This window comes from Brassica oleracea, chromosome C5 (assembly GCF_000695525.1).
Source record: "Brassica oleracea var. oleracea cultivar TO1000 chromosome C5, BOL, whole genome shotgun sequence".
In the NCBI taxonomy this organism is placed as follows: domain Eukaryota; kingdom Viridiplantae; phylum Streptophyta; class Magnoliopsida; order Brassicales; family Brassicaceae; genus Brassica; species Brassica oleracea.
Window position 1 is genome coordinate 7,468,710 of NC_027752.1, and position 17,932 is coordinate 7,486,641.

Genomic DNA, 17,932 nt, shown 5'->3' on the forward strand with positions numbered 1-17,932 from the left:
TATTATTTTTTAAAAAATTATAAACTACTAAAGGTTGGAAAGTTGTTTTAATTTTAAGGAAATTTAAATCAATAAAACAAAAGATATAATGCTAAAAGGATTTTTTAAAATATTTTAAATTGTTGATACATAGAATTTTGAAACGAAAGTATAATAAAACAACTAAAACCAAATCGAATGTTTTCATTTAAACAAAAGACATAAATATTGAAATATCTGAAGTTTGAAAGCAAATAAAAAACTGGTTTGATCCATCTTTCACTTTGAATCGAGGATTTTAGGCCCATATTATTAAACAGAAAAGAGAGAAAAATCAAACGTGGGTGCAGATAGGAGGAGAATCGAACTTGTTAAAGGGGGTCAATGCAAGAGATTTTTCACCAACAGAGCACTTGCTCTTTACGTATTTAAGCTTACAAATTAAATTTTTATTATTTTAGTGGGGTCAGCTAACCCCTTCATGTCCATGTAGATCCGCCCATGAATGTTGTAGTCTATGATTCGTGTGACTTACAATCATTTTTTGTTAAAATATTTTAAAGTATTATAATTATAAATACTAGTTTGAAATTAAGTAATTGTATTTTTGTAAATAATATTGTCAGTTGTATTTTATTTTATGTTTAAAACAATTTTATTCAGAAATCGGGCTCCAATATAATACTAATTTTGAACTATCCACTATATTTATTATTTGAAGCAAAAAATTATTTTGATTGATGTAAATCAATTTGGTTTTTTAAAAAAATATTCTTAAATATTCATGTGGGAAAAATGGAAAAATAGACATTGTATAAAAAAAGATCCATCAATAATTCTATCACTTTATTATGAAAACAAATTAATGAGAGTCGGAATATTTTTTTTATTAATCCGAAGTATTTCAAGTTTATAGAATAGTTAGACTAATTTTAAAGAGGATGTATGGTTCACGGATATATTCTCTTTATGGATATTTAAATATGTTATAAACAATGAATTCATATACGCGTAGTCTACTCGTTAAATATGGTGGGATATACTTTCGAACTTAAGTTGCTTACCAAACCAAAACTCTTTTGTCACTAAACCGTTTTCGTGTAATTGAGTCAAAATATTTGATTGAAACGATTTTTTATATGAAAAAGTAACTTTTGATCAGGATTCGTGACGTATCAATTTTGCAATAAAATTACATGTTTACTCGTTAAAAATCGATATACACGATGTTACTATTGTGACGTAAATATGGTAATTTGCTATCGTTGTGGTGTGTTTTTTTTCTGTGTTACAGCAGTTCAGTTCAGTGTGTATATTGTATTACGGGTATTTATTTATAGTTCTTTTACCAGAGTTGTCTTTGCCTACTTCCACGACTAAACAATTCACGGATCACGAGAGCGTGGTAAATACAGTACGCAGTACAGTTCAGATTAATTTACTTGAAGAAAGCGAAGCATCATAAATACACATACCATATCTATAGTTAACAGAAATTCAAATTGTCAGATAGCAGGGGAAAATATACTCCATTTATTCGTCAATACTCATTTCTTATTTTTAGAAATCTACTTAGACAAATATTCAAATCACTTTAAAATTATCATAAATCTTTCATATTATTCAGCCATACAGAAAGCAAGAAAATATATTTGAAAGCATAGTTAACAAATCAAAAGGAGAAAAAGCCGACAAAAAGGAAGAAATGATACAAATGCTAATAATACAGTACATTGCAAAACCTAACATAAACAAATTTAAATTAAAAGAAAAGGATGAATAGTAAAGGATATTAATAAAATAGGGAGATGTGAAAGATGGTGGTTGCATCTTTGCTTTAATATAAAATACTACAATAACACTAGTATACAATAGCATGAAAAAGGCTCCGGCCAAAAGTAATGCAAGCGGGTCCTATAGGGGGCGTGTCCGTCCATAAATCTCACTCTCACGAGAGAAGTGACGTTTTGATGAAGCTCGCCCCTAAGACCACCTCCAACGGAGGATGCAAACATGGGTTCTTAGAAAAAAAAGCAAAAAAAATAAATGAAAAAAGGTAAAAAAAGACAGAACCGCTGTCTAAAATGAGATTTGTGGAGCTGCTAAAAACCCCTAACGTGGCAGCTTGGTATAGGATAATAGTCTTACACAATCGTCCCTCTCTCTATCTCTCTCTGTGAATATCTATGGAGATTTCTGTAACAGGCCTATCGTCAATCGATAACGGAATCGGAAGCTGGGATCTCAAAACCGGAACGGAACAGCTCAGATTCAAGCAGTGCGCCTCTCCCGCTCACGGCCTCACCGCCGTCGGAGATAAATTCCTCGCCGCCTCTCAGCTCCGTAACGCTTCCGGTTCATCCGGCTCTATTTTCTTCTGGTCTTGGAACAAGGTTCTTCCTTTTCCTTATCCGACATAAACCCACTTTCTGTTTCTCTCTTTTGAGATTGAAAAAGATGTTCTTTTTTTAATTGCTAGCCTCAAGCTGAAGTTAAGAGCTTCCCTTTGGAATCAATAACGGCTCTTGCAGCTAATATGGAAGGAACTTACATCGTTGGTGGTGGAGCCTCTGGAGATATCTTTCTTTGGGAGGTATAAAAGAGTAACAAATTCAAATGTTTTGATTTCACTTCTTGTGTGATGAAGCTTACTTGATAGTGTGTGTGAGATTAGGTTTCGAGTGGGAAACTTCTTAAGAAGTGGCACGGTCATTACCAATCAGTGACATGCTTGTTGTTCTCTGGAGACGATTCTTTGTTGGTCTCAGGGTCTAAAGATGGTTATGTTAGAGTATGGTCTCTTATAAGGTTAATTCTTTGCTTCTTTCTCTCTGATTTTAAGTACTTTATATTCTTATGCTTTGACTCTTGCTGGTTAGTTAGGTTGTTTGATGATATCCAGAGGCAGCAGCAAGGGAGCACTTTTTATGAACACGATTTTAATGAGCATACAACTTCTGTAACCGACATTGTCATAGACTATGGTGGCTGCAATGCTCTGCTAGTTACTGCTTCAGAAGATTGTACGTGCAAGGTACGCACTTGTTTGGAGGACTAGTAATCTATATGCATTTTGTTAACTTGCGATGAAAGTGTAAGCGATTTTTAAATGTCATGGCCTTTGGTTAGGTTTGGAGCCTGTCCAAGGGGAAACTGTTGAGAAACATCATCTTTCCTGCAGCCATCAATGCACTTGCGTTGAATTCCTACAAACATCATTTTTCTATGCTGGTAATAAAGATAGCAAAATTTATATCGGTGCCATGAATTCCTCAAGTGATTATGCGACACAAGCTCCTGGTTCAGTATCTGAACAAAGGTACCATCTACTTCTTTGAATGTATGATTATGTTGGAGTCATTTTCAACTCTACTATGGTTATGTTGTTTGAGCATTAGCTTGTAGTAGTTCTTGATCATTAGACGTTTTTGAAATTATATTGAAAGATAATATTTTGTCAAATGGCGTTTGAAATTGAAATTGAGTATGGTTTTATTAATGCCAAATTTATCATCACAGCATCTTTGAATTTTCAAATTTATGTAAAATAATTACTTTAACAATAATATTTTGTTCTTTCCTTTTATGAAATCCTATAATTTATAAGTTTTGTAAAATTTGAATTTAATAATTCAACTTTAAAAAAAAAAAATTAAGAACCTCAAAGAGGTTCTCCCATTGGACTTTGACAAAACTAATTATATTAACAAGGGTTCTAAACTTTATAAAGTACACAATTAATAATTAAACTAATAATTAGAACCCATCAAGGGTTCTAACCAATGGACATGCTCTAACTTCACAATATTTTGTTTATTTACTAATTATCGTTCTCATTTTGTTACAACCCATTGACGATGTCAAACGCGTCATACCCACGCGAATACGTTTCTCCGTATACTTGCGAACTCAGCTTTAAATTTTGGTTTGCATCTGACAAATAGTTTTCTTTTTTTTTTGATCATTTCCTTTGCTCGGCAACTACACTGGTTTGTAGCTAGTTAAATTGTCCACCAAATACTGTCAAAAGTATATTTGTATGTTAATAATACCGTAAAGGTTTTTATGTTCAAAAGGTATAAATACTGATTAATTGAATAAATAATGAGTTAGTTACGTAGATAGACACAATACGTGTTTCTTTTACTTTGAGAGACACATACTGTGGTTATGACACATTGTCCATACAACTGTCCTTTTGTGGACGAAATTATCTCTGCTTTAGGTAAAAAGAAACTACATGGTCAATTGGATTTGGTCACACAGTAACTAAATTTTCTCTAAGTTGCAATTAATGATAAAGTGTATGAACAAAAAAAGTAGGTATATGGGAGAAAGTGATTGTTTAGTGGCCATAAGATCAAAGCTTAAAGATCTAAATTTTTTAAAAGCAAAGATCTGACGGCTGAGGAGAAGCTCTAAATCTAGAAGTGGGTTTGGTGCAATTAAAAAGGAAACGACGTTGTTGAAAGCAGAGTATGGCATTAATTTTCGCCAGAGCTTGGTTTTGTGTTGAGATCTAAGGTGTAAAAGAAAGTGAGGCTGAGTTGTTGGCTGGAGAGACGTGGTTAGATGAGTGATGGTTTGGAGAGGGGTGGGCTAGGGAGATAGTGGGCTCAATAGAATTATGGTCAGGCGATGTAAGGTTATCTGCAGTAGCGGCCCTGGGTAGAAGCCATGGAAGCATATGCTTCCGGCCTTGTAAAAGTTAAATAAAATTTCGGCCAACAATTTCAAGTATTTTCAGCAGCTCAGTCGGTTAAAGCTTGAGAGGTTAAGCTAAATGTAACAGGTTCGAGCTGTTACAATCCCCATTATTAACCTTTTTATTTTTTTACAGGCCCACAAATTTTTTTTGCTTCCGGCCCAAATTGTTTTTGACATTCTCAGGGCCATGCCTGGTTATCTGGTCCGTGGTTAGGAGATTTATGGTTGGGAGAGTCGTGGTCAAGAGAGTTGAGATGAGGTGATTGGTTGGTAAGAGAGTGGTGGTTCGAAGAGTAGTGGTTAGGAGTACGGTTGTGGGGTGAGTTGGTGTCCGGAGAGTGGTGGTTAGGAGAGCAGTGGTTAGGAGAGCGGTGGTGGGGGGGGGAGTTGTGGTCTGGAGAGTGATGGTCACTGGCGTGTTGGTGAGGGGAGTTGTGGCCAGGAGAGTGTTGATGAGAGAGTTGTGGTCAGGAGAGTGGTGATGCGAGGAGTCGTGGTCGGGACCGACGAGATTGTTGAAACCACTTCGTCGAGAAGAATGATGTTGGGCCTAATATTGACTGAGAATAGGAGATTCAGAACTCACAAAACAACCATCCGTCATCTGAAAATAACAAACATCATAATAAGAGTATATAATAAATGTTGTAGTTAGCTATATGGTTATGCAATTTCACGTTTTGCTTTTTGGATCTAGAAAAAATCGGGGGAGAAATAAATTAAGGTTCATTTCACCGGTGATGGATTTGTGAAGAAAGAGGAAGAGATAATTTCATCGGTTTTGTAAAAAGTTAAAGTTATCGATTTTGTAAAAAGATAAAAATAAGATTTTGGTTTGGTTATTTGAGTTGGGTAACGAGTTTGGTTTGTTGGATGAGATGTCTAGTTAACTCAAGATGTCACTTGGTTGAGGGTTATCTTAGTAAATCTACCATGATAAAATGTGCTAAATATACAATGTGTCTTTTAGTGATATTGTAAATTCAGCTTGTGTCTCTGAGGGTAAATGTTTCCTTAATTAGCAACAAATAGATCTAAATAGATGAGGTGTCGGGGGGAGGGAGATTGGTCACTTTCCACTTATGTATGTGTCCCCTTCTCTTACACGTATTCATATGAAAAGTTTAATTGCTTTGCTATTTTCCATATTCTTCATTTTATCATATCCCATCGTTTATTTGTCCATATATCTTATCGATTGGGCATCACCTTTGCTTTAGCAAAATTTCAATTTATTTTCTCATTATGTTACTTTTAGGGTTAAAAATGGAACATGTAAGAAAAACATTTTCCAAATTAGAGTTTTAAGTGAGAAAGTCAGATATATAATGTTACATGATACATGATACATTTGAAATATTTCTCACAAGTTTTTAAAAGTTTTTGAAAGTGCACATATATATATTAAAGAATATTATTATTCAATGTGTTAGAAAGATAAATATTCACTTCTTTAAAAACGCTTCACTAGATTCAGAGCGGGTCATGGTAAAGTGAAATAAAACAAGACGAAAATAAAACAAAAACACGATTGTCAATTGAGCCTTTGAGTGGCAAGTACCAAACACGCGCCCACAAACTTTTTCTCTCTAATTTTTCACCGTGTGTTCTTAAGGGGTGGTGGCTCTGCGGCTTCCGGCGACCGTGCCGAAGCTTGTAGCGGTCCCCCCCCTCTCGGATCTTCGCGCAACAAGACGGAGTTAACAGATCTGTCGTTCTTTGGAGGTGCCTCTTCAATCTCATGGCGAATCGGGATGGTCTTGGAGCGTCGACCACCACGAGAGGCTCGTTGCTCTGGTGGCTCGTTGTGAGTACGGCCTCGCTCCCGTTATGAGGACGACGGGAGATGCCGGAAAACGCAAGTTAGTCATCGGGGCTCGTACCTCGTCACCAATTGCGAAGTAGGGTTTTGGTGTCGGCGATTCTTCATGAGAGATGGCGGTTCTTTCTGGATGTTTCTCGCCGGCTCTGGAACCTCTTCGTCTCTGCCTTGAGTATTGTAGAAGCACGCCGTTACTCGGACTTCGAAGGAGGTGAAGCTGGAGCAGATAGTGGCGGCTAGGGTTTGGAGCTAGTCTTGAGCTAGCGCGTTGGGGCCGCGGGACACCTCCGTGGGTGGTTTAACGGTCTCTGGTGACGGATCCGGCGCCGGATTTGAACACCCCGGCCTCGAAAAGTTCCGGATCTCAGATCTGAAGACCACCGGTGTTCCATGGAGGAGGAAGCTTGCTTCCCGGTCTTCTTTCCCCCAACCCTATACTCTTTTTGCTTAGATCTGTTATTAGTGTTTCTGCCTTTTATGTATGTAACCTAGCCGGATGTTTCTCTGAGTCGCCGGAAATGTAATCTCCGATGCCTTTTTGGGATGACAATTAATATATATATTTTTATTACAAAAAAAAAAAAAGTGAAATAAAACATTAATTTTAACCTTTAGGTTAAAGTTTTTTTTGTCATCTGTTTTTCATCATTTTTAGGTTAAATTTTTTTTTTTAACGTCTGATTAATTATGCTATTACAACGATGAGAAATATTATATAGACGATTTTACAGCCGACAATTCTACCACCAGATGAGAATACACGTCTAACTGCGTTACTCCGAGCCGCCCTATCAGATCCATGTTCGATGATATGTCTTGCACCATGCTGAAGACCTCTTTTGTAATATTTTTTCTCCATAATATGCATAATTTACCGTTTTCTAGGATTTGAACCTCAGACCTCCGAATGTAGAAACATTAATGAATCTTTAGTCAAACCACTGGACTAAAGGGGTTAAAGTTAATAAACATATGTTTTTTAATTATAAAAATATTAAAATTTTGTTAAAATTGTTTATGGTTTTCAAAATCTCATGGTTAATTTTGCACGTGACAAATGGAAGTTTAATTTGTCCAAGACAAACAAATGAACGTTACGCGTGATCAGGTAGGACTTGAAATTTGAATTCTGTGATGTTAAAAATGATTAAGAAAATAATCGTAGTAAACAAGTCGTTGAGTATCAATTATCAAATGTAAAAACTAGTACTAAAAAACAGAGAAAGGGCTTTTGACGAGAGTAACGAGGCCGTGTGCGTCTCTGTTTCCAAAATCTAAAGGATCAATAAATTAATTAGACAATAATGCAGCACTTCTTACTATAAATTATTTCAATGACAACATTTCCCACTCAAGAGAGATTTCAGATCCAAAAATAAAGCCATAATAAATTCGCCCTTATATAAAGGAAATTTTTTTTTTCGGCTACACGATGTTTAGTATAATATGGTGAAAACCATTCAGAGTATTGAAATGTATCTATAATACACGATGTATATGATAATACATGCCACATGTATGAAGTAAATAAATATATGGTGCCAACATCCCAATTGGTTTTAATTGATTTAATGAAACATTTTGGGGTCAATTCGTAATTAAGAAACTTAACTCCGATTAAGGCAAAACCCGACCCGACACAACTATTTCCCCCCAAATCGATTTCCTTAGGGTTCCAACCCGGAAAAAATTGGAGATTTCGAAGAAGATAGAGACTGAGAGAGATTTCAGAGTCAGAGAGAGTGATTGTAACTGGGTTTGGTCTAATCGATTCAGTTTTGGTCTAATCGAATCCAAATGAGCTAAAAGAAGAAATATGGCGACGACGAGGTAAGAATCTGTGAACCCTTGCTTGTTTACTTCGATAATTGGAATCAATCGATGTCTTTACCATGTACTAATGATATTATTTTGATAACAGTGATTCAATATCAGTGAAGATTAACTGCTTCCACTCGGGTGTGTTCAAAGCTGAAGATGGGAAGCTAAATTATGTCGATGGTCTTTTGGAGCAGTTTGAAGTCGATGGTGATGCGGCTTATGAAGAAGTTCAGAAGATCATTGTTAAGATATTTAGAGTGGGGAGAATGTGGTACAAGTTACCATTTGAGGATATATCAGAGAAGAAGGAGTTGCTTGAAGATGACGAGAAAACCAAAAAGAAGATGAGTTCTAATGGTCGTTGGTACGAGGAGCTTGATGTCTTCATAGAGAAACCTGAAACTGGTGTTCTTACTGGTGATGGTGCTGTGGTGGACGCAGTGACTGGGAACGAACCTGTTGATGGTGACGAGTTGGATGTTGAGCAACAAGATGATAATTCTGATGGTGATCATGGTGATCATGAAGCAGGAGAGAGTGAAGATGAGTATCAAGCGAGTGATGAATCTGATAAAGAAGAGGATATTGACAGAAATTTTGAAGAGGATGTTGAGATGTTCAGGGATGAGAACTACGATGAGGAGATTCCAGACGAGGAGGAGGTATATTCTGACACGGAGGAGTCATCTGATGATGAAGAGGAACAAGCTGAGAGGATGGCTAATAGGGGTGAATTAGATGGCATTTTTAGTCTTAGGCAGGCCTTTTACAGTGGTGAAGAGTTCAAGAAGCAAGTGATCAAATATATTCTGAAGACGAGAAGAAATATAGTCTTCAGCAAATGGGAGAAGACAAAGATTGGTGCTAAATGTGGTGGTAAAGGAAGTGTGTTGCGTATATACTGCTCAGTAGAGAGACTCATCAAGAAATGGATGGTGAAAGTGTATGTTAACACACATACGTGCCATCCCACAGGGAAGTGTAAACTCATCAAAGCCCCTGCCATTGCTGAAGTTATGTTGGAGAAAATCAAGAAGGAACCTGAAATGAGTGCTCCAATGATTAGAGAAGAGTTTAGGGATAAGTTTAACATCATAATCTCTCCCGAGCAGGCCAAGATTGCGAGGCGTATTGTTCTTGATAAGCTACAGGCCGAGTGCAATGAGCATTTTGCAAGGCTAAATGACTATGAGATGGAACTATTACGGTAATATTTTTATTTAAATATACTTATGAGTAACTGTTTCTTAATTTTGTTCTTGATAAGCTAAATGTTTTCATTTATTTTTTTCAAATGCAGTTCAAATCCTGATAGCAAAATAGAGATCAATACAACAACAAAACCAAATGGAGCGAAAGTATTCCACTCCATGTATATCTGCTTTCACAAAATTCGCGTGGCATGGAAGGAATATTGCAGGCCGGTTATTGGATTAGATGGGACATTCCTCAAGCACAGCTCTCTTCAAGGACTGATTCTCACTGCGATAGGAAGGGATCCCAATAACCAGATATATCCAATAGCATGGGCTGTGGTCAACTCTGAGAGCAATGATAATTGGCAATGGTTTATTCACAGGTTGAAGATTGATTTGGGTTTAGGCATGGGTGATCTTGTGACAATCATTTCAAATCAGCATAAGGGACTGATTCATGGAGTTGCAGTTGAGTTGCCAAGAGCTGAACATAGAGCTTGTGCTAGGCACATTTATTCTAATCTGAAGAAGAATCATTAGTCTGATACACTGAAGCCACTCTTCTGGCGTATTGCATGTAGCTACAACGAGGCTGACTATGAGAAGAGTTTGGATGTTTTCAAATAGTTTGATCCACTAGCAGCTGACGAGCTTCTGAAGAAGGATCCTTCTACTTGGTGCAGGGCTTTTTTCCGGATAGGTTCGTGTTGTTCTGATACACACAACAACTTCACTGAGTCTTTCAATAGAACTTTGAAGATAGCAAGAAAGAAGCCTTTCATTCAGATGCTTGAGTTGATTAGAAGAGATGCAATGCAGCGGATAGCTACTAGATGTAAGACAGCGAAAGATGAGACGAGTCTCGTTACAAAGAAGGCGAGAAAGGAGGTTGAAAAGTCTTGTGATGAAGCTAAGCATTGCTATTCTTTGCCTAGCACAGGTGGTGATTATGAGTGTGTTGAATTTGGAAATGGTTACAGTGTGAATTTGCCATCTCGTAGCTGCGCTTGTAGGAAATGTGACTTATCTGGAATTCCATGTCGCCATGCTGTATCTGTTATCCGTGAGAACGGTCTCGAGGTTGAAGATTTTATTTCAGATTATTATCTGACATCAAAGTGGCAAGGTTTGTACATGAATGGGTTGAGTCCTGTCAATGGCCCAAAGTTTTGGAAGAAATCTGGTGGAGACCGTATTGAAGCACCGCCATACAAGAGACCTCCTGGAAGACCAAAAGGGAAGGCAAGGATCAAAGGAGTGAATGAATCTCCCAAGAAAAATGTGACCAAAGTTGATTGAAAAGGAAGAATATGTCATTGTGGTCTATGTGGTGGTGAAGGCCACAACTTAAGGAAGTGTTCTCTTGAGGTACATTTCATTTGAATTTGTCAATCTTTTGTCTTTGTTGTATTTGATTTATTCAATTTTCTTGCAGTCTGAAGAAAGCAGAAAGCGTAGGCGCCTCAACATGGAACAAGCAGCTCAGGAACAAGCAATTGAGGACGTTTCCTCAACTACACCACTGATGCAGCATCGTGATACCTTCACCGCCAAGCAACTACTTTTCTATTTTCGGCTTTTTTAAGATTTCTTTTTCTATCTATGATTTCTTTTTCTTAGATTTGCTATTTTTAAGAGGATTAGGTTATTATAAACCGTCTCTAATACCTATATAAGGTATTGTAAGTTGGCTTTAATATTCTGTTTTTGAAAGATAATAATCTAGAGTTTTCTCTAAAGCCTTGTATTGATTCGATTATGTCATCAATCCGAGAGCCTTGTATCGAATTTGATTAAGTTCTTCGATTCAAGAAGTCAGGTCTCTAAAGATTTAATCTAAATCTTTAGATTTGAGCTGAGTTACCGTTGATACGTTGCGCCAGGTTGGTATAAGAGCTTTGCTACGCTCCTAGATTTTTTCCATTCAACATGGCAAGACCTCGAAGAATACCAGTCCGAACCGAAGCAGAAATCACCCGTGATGCAATCGCTGAGCTTCAAGCTCAGATGCAAGCTATCACCGCCGCCATCCACAACCTCAACGTTCAACATCCACCACCACCAGCTCGCAATAATGAAGAACAAAACGACAATGACGACGAAGAGGACGATGAAAACGTCAATTTGTTTGCCGCAGCCGCAGCCGCAGCAGCACATGACGCTAATCCCTTTGCTCCTCTTCGCAACAACCGTGTCATAGCTCCAGCTAACGTTCAAGTAGAAGATGTTCCATGGGAAAGAGGGTTTAAAACAGAGATTCCTGAATTTCATGGAAACGCCTCCGCTGAAGAACTCCTTGATTGGATAGTGACGGTTGAAGAAATTCTCGAGTTTAAACGAGTCCCAATGGAACGATGTGTTCATGTTCTGTCTATGCGCTTTCGTGGACGAGCAGCCGCATGGTGGTCACAATTGAAGGCTACTCGAGCTCGTCTCAGAAAACCTAAAATCTTGTCTTGGGATAAGCTTAAGTCGAAACTTAAGAAAACGTTCCTGCCTTACAATTATGATCAGCTTATGTTCCAACGTCTCCATACCATCCGCCAGGGCACCCGTTCTGTGGCTGATTATTCCACAGAATTTTTCTTGCTTCTCAACCGTGTGGATATTCAGGACTCCGAGTGCCAGTTAGTCGCACGATTCACAGCAGGGTTACGGCAACAAATTCAACACACACTAAATCTCTTCAATCCGTTGACATTGTCCGAAGCTCATCAACAAGCTTTAACCATTGAAGCTCAGACAAAGTCATCTTTCTCTTCCTGGACCAATGCTCGTTCTTCTCGCCCTAACCAAACACAACCTACGGCAGAAGATACAATACCTGTCCAAAAAGACGCATCCATCGTCCCTGTCATCGATAATCGCCAAGCTCGACAAAGTTCGCTACGATGTTTCTCTTGTGGAGAGATAGGTCACAGACAGGCTAACTGTCCCACGAGAAACCGGCGAGGCCTCCTCCTTGATACAGCTGGTAATGACGTCGAAGTAATCTATGATGAAGAACCTGTCGGGACTCCAGACGAGATGGAGATGCTTACTGCAGATACCGGAACAGCTTTAATGCTACCACGCGTCTGTCTTGCACCCCGTGTTCCTGATGAGAATCCACAGCGTAAAAACCTTTTTCATTCAAAATGTACAATTGGAGGAAAGGTTTGCAAGTTCATCATTGATTCCGGGAGTAGTGAGAACGTTATCGCGGAGGAAGCTGTCACTAAGCTTCAACTACCAACAGAGGATCACCCGTATCCATATAAGCTTGCGTGGTTAGATCAAAAAACAGATTTATTAATAACGCGCCGTGCCTTAATCACTTTCTCGGTTGGAGATGCCTACAAAGATCAAATTCATTGCGACGTTGCTCCTATGGATGCTTGTCATCTTCTTCTAGGTCGTCCATGGATATATGATCGTCGAATTCTACATGATGGCTACAAAAATAGTTACAGTTTTCGGTTTCAAAACCGCAACTTTACTCTACCTGATGCAGCATCGTGATACCTTCACCGCCAAGCAACTACTTTTCTATTTTCGGCTTTTTTAAGATTTCCTTTTCTATCTATGATTTCGTTTTCTTAGATTTGCTATTTTTAAGAGGATTATGTTATTATAAACCGTCTCTAATACCTATATAAGGTATTGTAAGTTGGCTTTAATATTCAGTTTTTGGAAAGATAATAAGCTAGAGTTTTCTCTAAAGCCTTGTATTGATTCGATTCTGTCATCAGTCCGAGAGGCTTGTATCGAATTTGATTAAGTTCTTCGATTCAAGAAGTCAGGTCTCTAAAGATTTAATCTAAATCTTTAGATTTGAGCTGAGTTACCGTTGATACGCTGCGCCAACCACCTACTACACAAGCTTAATTTGTCTATGCTATGTCTTTTTTGAACTTCTACGGCATTACTCGGATATGTCTTTATTTTGAATGTTTATTTATGATGAATCGCCTCTTTTGAATGTTTATGTATGATGAATGTTTAAAACTAATGAGATGAAACTCTATTTTTAATGAAATACCACTTGATGTTCAAAGCATTACAAAGATGTTCAAACCATTACAGAGATTATAAGGACAATACGTGTCTAAAGCATCATAATAAGAAAGATTTATAGCTTAAGAAAGCTGTTAATGATGTCTTCTTCTGCCTCTTCTTTCTTGACCAAATCACTTCGAAGCTCAGAAATTGTCACTTTCAGCTCCGCAATAATCTTGTCCTTCTTGCGAATTTGGTTTCTCGCTTCAATCAAAGCTTCTTTTTGCCATCCAAAAGCTTCTTCCTCATCAAACCACTGAAAAAATTGCATTCACCTTTCCGCTAACAAAAACGAAATTAAGAATTTAGTAAGGAACACTTCAATTCAACATATCATAAAGCACAATTGTTGTACCTTGTATCGTTCACATCCATAGAACCTTCGACCCGGATTTTTATCAGTCCAAGCTTGAGATATCTTTGCCGGTAGCCCACAAAAACAAAGCACACTGCCTGTAATTGCCTTGTCCCGTCGCCTATTGTTGGATCCTCCACCCAATTCCATCTCTCTCTCTCTCTGTTTGAAATAGATCCTATTTTCCAGATATGAACCCTAATCTTCGAAATTGGGGGATTGAAACAAGAGAAGTAACAAGACACGAGTCGCGGGTGAAGGAGTTGGCTCGGGTTTTGCCTTAATCGGAGTTAAGTTTCTTAATTACGAATTGACCCCAAAATGTTTCATTAAAATCAATTAAAACCAATTGGGATGTTGGCACCATATATTTATTTACTTCGTACATGTGACATGTATTATCATATACAACGTGTAGTTATAGACACATTTCAATACTCTAGATGGTTTTCACCATATTATACTAAACATCGTGTAGCTGAGAAACTTTTTTCCTTATATAAACGGCCAGGGACTTATTAGCCAATGATCTACGAAATCGCAACCCCCTTTGACTTTGACAACACAAATGAGAAACGATCCTCTAAGACAAATCTGAGCAAATAAATTATAGTGCTAATTTGAAACAACTGTTAAATAATTGTGTCAGTTGTATCTAGAAGTGGTACCATTGTGTGAATCCAAATAATATTTTAGAATGAAATACCTTATATATGTTTTAAATCGAACAAATGTAATATACAATTAACATACTCTAGTTTCGTTCATAGTATTTTTGGAATAAGTCTTTCGAATTAACCCGAATATACAAGACTATTTTAAAATTGCCGATATATATACACCGGTTTTGTCTGTTAATAAAAGCTTCAAAATGTCAGAAAGACTGAGGTTCAACTACCAACAGAGCCGTTTATTTTTTGAGCAAAACAACAGAGCATCAAACCTGATATCAGAAAACATATATAGCATCAACATCTCGTCCCTTTAAAAAGTCTATTATGTAGCTAAGCCAGTGAATTTAGAGCAAGATATAGAGAAAAACGATAATCTCTACTCATGCTTTTGGAAAGAGCCATTTGAAATGAAGTTTGTTTTGCTCGAGACAAGCTCAATGGACATAGATTGAAGAAAAATAATAAGATGGTGTTTTTTTTGTCGAAAAATGTAGCATACTTCGGCCACCCCAGATGCATTTTTTAATGGTAACAGTATTCGATTACAGCTCTGCAATAAAGAGAGGCCATTTATACTACCACAGTGTCTAGTGTGTACATCATCTTTCATACTATGGATTGCCCAAAGTAATTTTTCTTAGTACAGCCATGATACGGTTTTTCGCATGGGCCGGTGAGAGCATCTGTCGCGTGAAAAGAGGCTGAGCCCAAGTGGTCATTCTTTTGCAATCCAAGTTCCTCTACATAATGATGTTGCATGTTGTCCCATTGACATCCACTACTATATATGTATCATAACATGAGAATTTTCAACTCGAACTTTAAAAAATACGACCATGCGAATTTTATTTATAAAATATTTTAGATTATGCAATATAATATACCTTTTTTTTTGTCATCAACTTATACAGAATCATACATACTATGTAAACCAAATCGAGAGATATTGATCCATGTGAACGACGAAAGACAGTTACTTCCTCACACTGCATGCTAGGCTATCCGCCTTTGAATTTTGCGTTTTTGGTACATGTACGATCTCCGATTGGAGGAAACTTTTTTTCAGGGCTTTAATATCTTCCAAATAACTTGCAAAAGCTGGCCATTCTTCTTGTTTTGAAACCATCTTCACCAACTGAGAACAATCGTTGCAAACGTAACCTGAAGTTGACGTAAGTTCCTCATACATTCCATTGTCCAGAGTAGTGCTTCCATCTCCGCATGGAGAAGAGAGAGACTAGCCCAAACATTCCTCGCCCCCATCAGCCCATCAAAACCTTCTAAAGCACTGAACCAACCCTGTCCGGAGAAAATATCATTATCTTTCCAGGAACCATCTGTGAAACACCATCTACCTGGAATTGACGGTAAAGACGTAACCTCTACATGTGATACTGTCCTCTGTTCATTCGCTATATGCGCTTCAGTCCAAAGTGTTGATTCTGTTTCTGCCAATTTGAGCGTATCCCAATGATCAATATCCACATTGCTAAAAAATATATTATTCCTTCATTTCCAAATGTACCATAGTATCCATGCAAACTGATGATCATCTAATTGCGGAAAGACTCTCCAGAAAAGATGATCCTTGTTTGTAAAAAGAGACCTTGTTGGGAAGATAGCTGGATTTGAAGGTATATTTGAGAGAGTCCAAACCTTATGCAATATAATATATCAATAAATTAATATAATTTGGTGTTATATATTATCTAATTTTATAATAATATTTGTGTGGTGTATAATATTACTACTATAAATTTTATATTTTTGTAACAAAATTGATTTTGAAAACATTATTATGTAACAATACTAATTTACATAAATTTTGTTTTATTTCTAAATTTGAAATATATATAGAAATTAAATTAAGTTGAACCTACATAATAGAGAATTCGGTATATAGTGATTAATTAAACCAATTAAGTATAAATGTTTAAATAATAAACTGAATTAGTCTATAAAACTTTAGTCTACTGTTATTAAAGTCCGTGTAAATTAATAAATATCAGATGTTTCATCTATTAGGGAAAGTGTAAATTAATTGTATTACATGGTAAAAACATTTAAAGGTATGACTTCTAAGGGTATGCTTGGTTTCTCCGCTACCACCCGCAAACGCAACTTTAGTGGTTGGTAGCGGTTGTTGGCGTTTTGCAACAGTCACTCAAACCGCTCTAAACCGCTTCAAACCGTTATAAACCTCATAAATTTGAAAACTGGTTCTAGCTAGCGTTTGCGGTTGCGGGAGGATAATTTTTTTTAAAAAAAACAATATAAATACAAAAATAAAAATATTCAATAAAAATTTTAAATTGGAATTATAAAATACTAAAATATATCTATTATATTTTAATTAATAATATAAAATTTTAAAATAAAAATATTTTCCATATTTTTAAAATTTTAAAACTATAACTTTCTAAATATAATTTTTATATTTATTATAATATTATGATTTTCGATATTTTTATAATTATATAAAATTTAAATATTGTCAATTTATTATTTAACCGCTGCTACATTTGGTAGTTAACCAGTCATAAGTATCTCGCAAATGCATCAATTTCTAACCGCAGAACCAGTCGTACAAATCTCAAAACTGCTAGAAACCGCAACCACTCGCATCCGCAAACTCCCCGCAACCGCAACCGCTGCGTTTGAACCAGTCAGGCCCTTAGTGATCTAAATTAAAAACAAAATAACATATGAAATAAGTCATAATTTATGTGCTAAATAGATAAGATATGTTTATTTTTAAATTAGAAATAGAAATGAATATTTATTTTTAAAAACATATTTTAAAATATTTCTTAAATTTAATTTTGAAAATAAATTCAATTTGAAATTATTATTAGAGAAATTCCCTATGATAGCCATTTTTAGTTTATCTTCACAAAAATAGCAATCAATGAAAAAAATGACCAAAATAAGTTTTATAAAGGGTAAAAATCCTATTTACCCTAGGGTAAACTAATCTAATCTTAGGCTTTAGTGTTAAGGGATGAAATTTAGGGATAGGGTTTTAAATTTTTTAAAATAAAAAAAATATTCAAAATTTTAAAATAAAAATGGGTTATTTTGGAAATTTTCTTCTACGAAGACTATTTTTGTGGCAAAATTTTTAAAAAAGCTATTTGAGAGAATTTCCCTTATTATTATTATTAAAATATTATTAAAAGTATTTTTTAATAATTACTAATTTTTGTTTACAATCAAAACTAAACTAAATTTAGTTTCTAATTATACTTTGTGCAATAATTAAAATTTTAAATAGCTAATTTCGAAAATATATTTTTAAAAGATTCTAAAGATATTTGTAGATTTTGTTAGAAATTTATTT

At 36.1% G+C, this 17,932-nt stretch overlaps 2 protein-coding genes and 1 pseudogene across 2 annotated transcripts; all 3 read left to right on the forward strand.

The window, feature by feature from the left end:
- Nucleotides 1-2,028: 2,028 nt before the first annotated feature.
- LOC106292771 lies at nt 2,029-3,476 on the forward strand (annotated as a pseudogene).
- Nucleotides 3,477-8,324: 4,848 nt separating this feature from the next.
- Nucleotides 8,325-11,384, forward strand: LOC106344401. Its single transcript, XM_013783789.1, has 4 exons — nt 8,325-8,338; nt 8,430-9,536; nt 9,630-10,893; nt 10,961-11,384. The coding sequence occupies exons 1-3, from the start codon at nt 8,325-8,327 to the stop codon at nt 10,063-10,065; spliced, it is 1,557 nt and encodes a 518-aa protein (XP_013639243.1). The 3' UTR covers nt 10,066-10,893; nt 10,961-11,384.
- Nucleotides 10,339-10,824, forward strand: LOC106344402. Its single transcript, XM_013783790.1, has one exon. It carries the CDS (start codon nt 10,339-10,341, stop codon nt 10,822-10,824), a length of 486 nt encoding a protein of 161 aa, XP_013639244.1.
- Nucleotides 11,385-17,932: the final 6,548 nt, after the last annotated feature.

Coding starts and splice junctions, on each gene's coding strand:
- LOC106344401 (XM_013783789.1), top strand. Junction 9,537..9,629: donor TATGAGATGGAACTATTACG/GTAATATTTTTA, acceptor TTTCAAATGCAG/TTCAAATCCTGATAGCAAAA.
- LOC106344402 (XM_013783790.1), top strand. CDS start 10,339: ATGCAGCGGATAGCTACTAGATGTAAGACAGCGAAAGATGAGACGAGT.